The sequence below is a fragment of the Xenopus laevis genome, chromosome 6L (assembly GCF_017654675.1).
Source record: "Xenopus laevis strain J_2021 chromosome 6L, Xenopus_laevis_v10.1, whole genome shotgun sequence".
Classification (NCBI taxonomy): domain Eukaryota; kingdom Metazoa; phylum Chordata; class Amphibia; order Anura; family Pipidae; genus Xenopus; species Xenopus laevis.
This window is the reverse complement of record NC_054381.1, coordinates 34891059-34899487: the sequence shown is the minus strand read 5'-3', so window position 1 is coordinate 34899487 and position 8429 is coordinate 34891059. Positions and strand designations below refer to the sequence as shown.

Genomic DNA, 8429 nt, shown 5'->3' with positions numbered 1-8429 from the left:
GGAATAACCCAAACTCGAATTTGACTTCGAGATTTATCATACCTGGACAATGGGAACAACTCTAATTTGACTATTCGCCACCTAAAACCTGCCGAGTTCATGTAGAAGTCAATGGCAGATGTCCAGTGACGCATTTGAAGATGTTAATAGCCTTCCTGAATTGAAAAAACTCAATTCGAGTTTAGTCAAATTCGATTCCAGTTTTTGGGACGGTAATATTCATTCGAGTTTTAGATATTCGAGTTTTTTCTTAAATGAGATACTATTTAATTTCAGGGTCATTTGAGTTCATTTGAGGTAAAAAAAAACTCTAACATTCAACCTTTGATAAATCAGCCCCTGAATGTTTTGGAAGTCTCAAGAAACCTGGGTTATATTTAATATTTCCAAATCCAAAAATGTAAGCAACCTTTTTTGATGTGTGCTATCATGTAAATTTTAAATGAATGTTCAACTTTATTTGTGACGGGCTTCCTTTAATGAATATATGTCACACTATACAACCTTAAATGTGCCTACTTTTTTTATTTGTAGCTATTGACTCTAAAAAAACATTGTTCCAAAACCACACACTGTAGGAAATCATCTCAGGTTTGTTTGTTTTTTTTCTTTGATATTTTATTTACTTTTACAGTTCCTCCAAATTTTTCTCTAGGCAAACACCTAAAAGAGTGTAATCAGGACAGCAAATTATATATCCCTACTTTTCTTCATTGTTAACCATTTAGCATGGCTGGTCCTTTTGCTTCCTTGTAAAACTGGCATAAAACATTGTGTATAATAAGACAATGAAATTGAATGAAAGATCTTAACAAACAACCACTTACAATGTGTATTTGCTATTTGCTTTATAACCACAATGGCCTACATCTATCAAATGATACATGGGGTGACCCAGGGAAACTAAATTGCATCTGGATAATTTCCAATATTAGTTTTATTTGCAAGTGAAATCATTGGCAGGGTAGACACATTCCAGGAAACCGATGTGACTTTCTTCATCAAGGTTCCAGCCCAGACACAACTTGTTCTTAGAGGTAAAGTCTTGCATACTTGTAAATGTCAACCAGAGGGGAAATAAGGTGTGTCACTGTGATAGTTGTAATCAGGACACACTTTTTGAACTAGTTTATAATCTGTACTATAAAATGATATGTAAATACAGATCACTTTGAAGGGTTTGGAGCACAACCAGGACACGTGACTCTGGGTCTGTTCCTGGTAGCATGTTTTTGAAGGATCATAGTTGCAAAGTGTGTTCTTTGTAGCTTTGTCAACTTTTTCATATTCAATGCGGCAATTAAAAGACTTAGAATCTTTAGCATCAATTACTGTTTGTTGTGTCAAGTCAAATTCCACAATTTTAGTTGGGGGGACTAAGCTTACAGATACATTTCCTTGCCCAGTTGAATTGTGCCTAAAGTAAACACTGAAGGTTCCATTGCCATGATCTACAATTTTTCCTGTTATCAATAAATTTAGCTTCACAGTTTTGATGTTGGAATGGAAATCACCCCATCCAAACATTTTCTTAAATTTTCCTGTCTTGACAATAGGCCGCCTTTTTGCTCTGGGGCGAGGCTCTTGCAGATCGGTGGAGTTCCTCAGCCATTCCCAGAGTTCCTGTTCTGTATAAGGTTCAGGTGTGTCATATCTCATATTCAAGGCTGTCTGGTTCTCTTTTCCTCGAAAAGTCTGTGAAATGAGTCGGCTGATTGACAATTCTTTATTACTTTCTGTCCATATGTGTTTAAGGGTTGATATTGAATTTCCTGATTTTTTATTTCCAGTCTTTCCAGCACCCATTGAATTTGTGCATATCATCTGAAAGGAAAGAAATATATATATTATTACTATTATAAACAGAGAAGATATGTGAACATTTGTGGTGAATATTTTGGCAACAGTGTAATAAACATAAACATGGACAATGCAAAGCATAAGATATTTGTCAGATGGTTATTCTTCATACATTTTTCATTTTTATTTCTGTTCTGTATTTGTTTCCGCTGCAAAAAAATTAATACAGAACTGTATGGAGCATTGAATAAAAAAGTCAGGTTAAAATCACTCACAAGAATCATGTTAGTGTACAACATATGCCAGTGTAAAATTTAGGTTCCAAAATTGTGAGACTACCCTATAGGTCGACAGTAGACATGTGGTCCCCACGTGAAGCCCATACAGGGTGGATGACTAGTATTGTCATTGTACATTAGTTAAAAAAATAACATACTATAATGTCAAGTCAAGTATAGTGGTTCTCAAACTTTTCTTAGTTTCTTAGTATTGATCCTTCATATGAAGTTATCTCTTTGACCTTCCCCATAGGCTAACATTGCACCTTGGTAGGTTTTAGGTGGCGAAGTAGGGGTCAAAGAGACAGTACTTCGACTATCGAATGGTCGAATAGTCGAACGATTTTTAGTTTGAGTCGAAGTCGTAGTCGAAGGTAGAATTAGCCAATTGGATGGTCGAAGTAGCCAAAAAAATCATTCGAAATTCAAAGCTTTTTTTATTCTATTCCTTCACTCGAGCTAAGTAAATGGGCCCCTAAGTGTTGAAATATCACTTTTTATGTTGGATGCATTTGATTCCATTCCTATTTTGATGTTATCACTTTAAAATCATTTGTGTCTTGGAAATTGAGACACACACATGCACAGGGTGTCATTACAAATATATATTGCACAATTTAATACATTTCGGATTATTGCACAGAACCCAATGCCAATCAAAAAATCTTTGGGACATCTTCCAATGACTTATATGCAACCTTGGCAGGTCTGAGATGACGGATTTTTGGATTCTGACTTTTTTCCAAAAAATTCATGTTTTTTTGAAATTCTGATTTTATACAAAAAAAACACAAATTTTTCGGATTTTCGGGGGTTTAGTAAGTAACCCCCTACATGTGTTAATTTGCGTTTGACTAAATGATTATGACAGTTAGATAAATTAAATCAATATATATTAAATATAATATAAATCATATAAATACAATATTTTAAAGACATCATTGTGTTCTTAAATATTTATGTTGGCTTTGATTTGTGTGTGCCGATGGCAGCTGTGGTTTTTTTATTGGTGTTTTTTTTATTTGCAGAGTAGGAATAATTAGCAGAATTAAAGATTATGGGGTAATGTAATATAGGTCACATAAGACTGCACCATAGCCAGTAAACCAAAGCAACGAGTCAGCAGTTACTGGTTAACAGCAAACAGCTGGTTGGTTGTTATAAGTTACAAGACCTATTCCATAATATGGCTTTTATTATATTACCTCCGCATTTGCAGGTCCAAGAGAAACAAAAATAGAATACTTTGCTTCCACTAGCCCCATCACTTGAAAAAAATGGAAATACCCTTCAAGAGGAGGCATGGCTTAATGTCAACACCTCCCCAACTTGTTCCTAGACTTATTGCTAGTGTCAAGGATAGAGAGCACTGTAAGAATATATGGTCATTATTTTACATGCCATTATTTAAAAATCCTGACGAAGTAGTGGAAGGATTGCTGGTATCATGTTATAAGTAATGAATGCCAAGCACATTATTGTCAACTTCAGTCTGTTTATTTGTATCCAATTCATCACCAACATATCTAAACAAAGCATTCCACTAGCTGTAAAGTAATACTGCATTTAGATGTTTGGCTTGCCCAGAAGAAAAGTTTAAGCTTAGGGCTTTACATGTTAGTTATCATAATGATGAACCCTCTGCAATTACTGTCATGTTTTAGGGACTATAATTGTCCTCAGCATCATACGTCTTTAAATAACTGTTAATTTATATATATAAATATATCATTTATATAATATATAAATTATATATAAATGACCACCGATAGCCCGGATAAATTCTCAGTGTTCAAAACATCACTTAAATAAAAGGAATTTAAATTAAACGAAACAGCTGGCAGGATACACATGTAAACAACCTCAGCAACAGAGATGTCAAGAGTCATAATAAAAGAATAGGAGACTGCGCTCATCCCCTAAATTATATGAAATCGGAGCTGCCGAGTTTTCTAACAAAGAAACCAAGTCTAAGATTTCAAACACCAATTCAAAGAGTTGCTTTCTCTCATCAGACAATTAAACAAGAGTTTACAATACTTTATTAAGGATTTTATTCTACTTAATAGGCCTTTTAAGAAGCTGAAAATAAGTTGCATTGTTTCTAGGTTCTTAAACAGTACTTAGCATGCTTCACTGCAGCCATGCCAAAAGAAATCCTCTTTAGTGCACATCTCATTTGTGTATTCATTGGTGAACAGCTAATGTAACATTTAGATCAGCTGAACACCACAACAGTTCTGATTACATTTGCATGTGTTATGGATGCATCTGGTTTAAGCAGGTCCAACTGGAGAATTCGAACGTTTTACTGCCTGAATCTGTTTTGGGAAACAGTGGGGGAGAACTCAGGCTTTCATGTTTACAGTTTTTACTTTTGCCATTGCATCTTATCTGTAATATGATGGTGAGGTTGCTAAAATGAGCTAACAAGCCATCCACTGATAAATTACTATAGGTAAAAAGATCTTCTTAAAATAATTATTGATTTTTTGTAACTTATAATTGTATTCATTTTTTAAAAAAAAAGGAAGATATTTATCACTCGTGTCTGGGGCATGGCACGAGTGCTAACCTTTCCTAAGTGCTAACGTTTCACAAGTGCTTAGAAATGACAGTTAAACAAGACAGTTCCATGGAACTAACTCCTATCTCTTCTCATTCCTACAGGTAATTCTGCTATATCCATACACTGCCATATCCATATACTGCAACTGTTTATTCTGGTAATTCTGCTATATCCATACACTGCCATATCCATATACTGCAACTGTTTATTCTGGTAATTCTGCTATATCCATACACTGCCATATCCATATACTGCAACTGTTTATTCTGGTAATTCTGCTATATCCATACACTGCCATATCCATATACTGCAACTGTTTATTCTGGTAATTCTGCTATATCCATACACTGCCATATCCATATACTGCAACTGTTTATTCTGGTAATTCTGCTATATCCCTACTTGTATTTGTTAACCCCAATAACTTTTGTCTGTCAGGCCTATTCTACTTTAGTTCTTTGATAAATATCTAAAGCACACATCTGTGTCCCCTCCTCCGTGAACAAGAGATATTTTTATAGCCCCAAACCTGGTTCTGGTGTCTGTAAAACTCTGCCCTTTGCTAGCTATTTAATTGATTAATTGATTAATTAGGCTCTGGTTTTCCCAATCAGCTACATATAAATTCAGACCCAGTATTGGGGATGGCACTCGTGTCTGGGGCATGGCACGAGTGCTAACCTTTCCTAAGTGCTAACGTTTCACAAGTGCTTAGAAATGACAGTTAAACAAGACAGTTCCATGGAACTAACTCCTATCTCTTCTCATTCCTACAGGTAATTCTGCTATATCCATACACTGCCATATCCATATACTGCAACTGTTTATTCTGGTAATTCTGCTATATCCCTACTTGTATTTGTTAACCCCAATAACTTTTGTCTGTCAGGCCTATTCTACTTTAGTTCTTTGATAAATATCTAAAGCACACATCTGTGTCCCCTCCTCCGTGAACAAGAGATATTTTTATAGCCCCAAACCTGGTTCTGGTGTCTGTAAAACTCTGCCCTTTGCTAGCTATTTAATTGATTAATTGATTAATTAGGCTCTGGTTTTCCCAATCAGCTACATATAAATTCAGACCCAGTATTGGGGATGGCACTCGTGTCTGGGGCATGGCACGAGTGCTAACCTTTCCTAAGTGCTAACGTTTCACAAGTGCTTAGAAATGACAGTTAAACAAGACAGTTGGACAAGGCATTGACAAGGCAAAAGGAACCGGATTCCCCTGCAATCAACAGCGAACCATCTGGGATAAGAAGAAAACAGATTTGCTTGTACCTGCTAGTTTGTTACTTCTTACTCCAAACATGCTTTATCCTGCATTTCTCCTCCTTTCACTCTCATGCTTCATAAAACACTTTTCACTACCTCCTCCATCAAATCCCAGTTCTATACAAATCTCAGCCTCTCTACTCTCCTCTCCTTCCCTCTCCACACATGAAGTTTATAAAGTACTCTGTTTAGTTATTCCACAAAACTCCTCCTTTTCATACAAACCAAGGACTTATAAATCCCACTCTCACTTAGTCTATCTTTCCTTTCTATTGCTGGCAGCTGGGGACATTTCCCCAAACCCTGGCCCTTACCCCATCCCAGTTATATCACGACCACGAGCTCCTTCTCTCCGGAGCAAATTCAATCAGTACAGAACACTTACTCCTATACCCAAAAACCCAGTTAATCTTTCATGTGCTCTCTGGAATGCCAGATCTGTTTGCAACAAACTTACCGCTATACACGACCATTTCATTGCAAATTCCTTTAACCTACTTGCGCTTACTGAAACCTGGCTCTCTCCTACTGACACTGCCTCACCTGCTGCCCTGTCCTATGGGGGCCTACACCTTACTCATACTCCTAGACCTGGTAACAGACCTGGAGGTGGGGTAGGTTTGCTTCTCTCTCCCCGCTGTACTTTTAAAGTTCTTCCACCTGTTCCCTCTTTATCATTCTCCTCATTTGAGGCTCACTGCATTAGGCTCTTTTCTCCTGTTTCACTCTGCATTGCTGTTATATATCGACCACCAGGACCAACTGCACAATTTCTGGACAACTTTGCAGCCTGGCTTCCTTACTTTCTTTCATCTAACATCCCATCCATCATATTAGGTGACTTTAATATACCCGTTAACAACATTAACAACTCTTCTGTCTCTAAACTTCTTTCACTAACCTCCTCCCTAGGCTTATCTTTGTGCTCAGACTCCCCCTCTCACTCCAATGGTAATGCTCTGGATCTCATATTTACCAGACTCTGTTCAACCTCCAATTTTACTAACTCCCCATTTCCCCTCTCTGATCACAATATGCTCACATTTCAACTCTCACTAACTCCCTCCTCACCCCCTGCTATTCCCCAAACACGTACTTACCGTGACTTGCAAGCTGTAGACGTGTCGCATCTCTCTTCTTCCTTTGACTCTCTCCACTCTAATATCTCAGCCATCTCATGTCCTAATGAGGCTACCTCTGTCTACTATAGTACTCTCACCACTGCCCTAAATGAGCTTGCTCCTATAAAAACTAAACGTTCTCGACCCAAACCACTTCAACCTTGGCATACTGCTCATACAAAAGCGCTCCAAAGACACTCACGTGCACTTGAGCGTCGCTGGCGCAAATCCCGTTCAGAATCAGACTTTTGGAGCTACAAATCCGCCCTGCGCTCCTTTAACACCAGCCTCTTCCAAGCCAAACAAACATACTTTACTTCACTCATTAACTCCCTTTCTAAAAAACCAGCACAACTTTTCTCCACCTTTAACACTCTCCTTTCCCCTTCTCCACCCCCTCCATGCACATCTGTCTCTGCTCAAGATATTGCTGAGCACTTCAAAAACAAAATTGACACTATCAGAAGGGACATTACACTACTCAACCCCCCTAGACTTCCACCACCCTCCCTGCACACTGCCCAGTCTCTCCTGTGCTCCTTCACCCCTGTCACTGATGAGGAAGTCTCAAAGCTTCTGGCCTCTTCTCACCTTACCACCTGCCCGCTTGATCCAATTCCCTCGAAACTTCTCCGCAATACCAATCCTTGTCTAATCAAAGCCTTAACTCACCTATTTAATCTTTCGCTCTCAACTGGACTGTTTCCTTCTCAACTAAAACATGCTCTTGTCACCCCCATTCTGAAAAAACCCTCTCTTGATCCCTCCAATCTTGACAACCTCCGACCTATCTCTCTGCTACCTTTCATCTCTAAACTACTTGAGCGCCTAGTCTACAACCGACTTACCTCATTCCTCTCTGACAATAACCTGCTGGACCCCCTACAATCTGGTTTTAAGCCACAACACTCCACAGAAACTGCCCTGACTCGACTAACTAATGACCTTTTAACCGCTAAAGCCAACAATCATTTCTCACTACTAATACTGCTTGACCTCTCAGCCGCATTTGACACTGTAGATCACCCTCTCCTCCTCCAGTCCCTCCAGTCGCTTGGCCTTCGTGACACAGCCCTGTCCTGGTTCTCTTCTTACATCACCAATCGTTCCTTCAGTGTCTCCTACAATGGAGTATCATCTTCTCCCCTACCTCTTTCTGTTGGAGTTCCTCAAGGCTCTGTCCTGGGACCATTACTATTCTCCCTCTATACTTCCTCCCTTGGCAAATTAATAAATTCGTATGGTTTCCACTACCACCTCTATGCTGACGATACTCAAATCTATCTCTCATCTCCTGATCTCAACCCAGAACTCCTAACTCGCGTCTCCTCCTGCCTGTCCGCTATCTCTACCTGGATGTCGCAACGCTACCTTAAATTAAACCTC

At 38.5% G+C, this 8429-nt stretch overlaps 1 protein-coding gene across 1 annotated transcript in view; it reads right to left on the bottom strand.

The window, feature by feature from the left end:
• Window positions 1–267: 267 nt before the first annotated feature.
• nxph1.L (neurexophilin 1 L homeolog) overlaps window positions 268–8429 on the bottom strand; it is a 220418-nt gene continuing 212256 nt past the window's right edge. Inside the window, exon 3 of the mRNA XM_041565911.1 lies at window positions 268–1824. Coding sequence (XP_041421845.1) covers window positions 1063–1824 — 762 coding nt within the window. The 3' untranslated portion in view covers window positions 268–1062. The remainder of the gene's footprint in view (window positions 1825–8429) is intronic.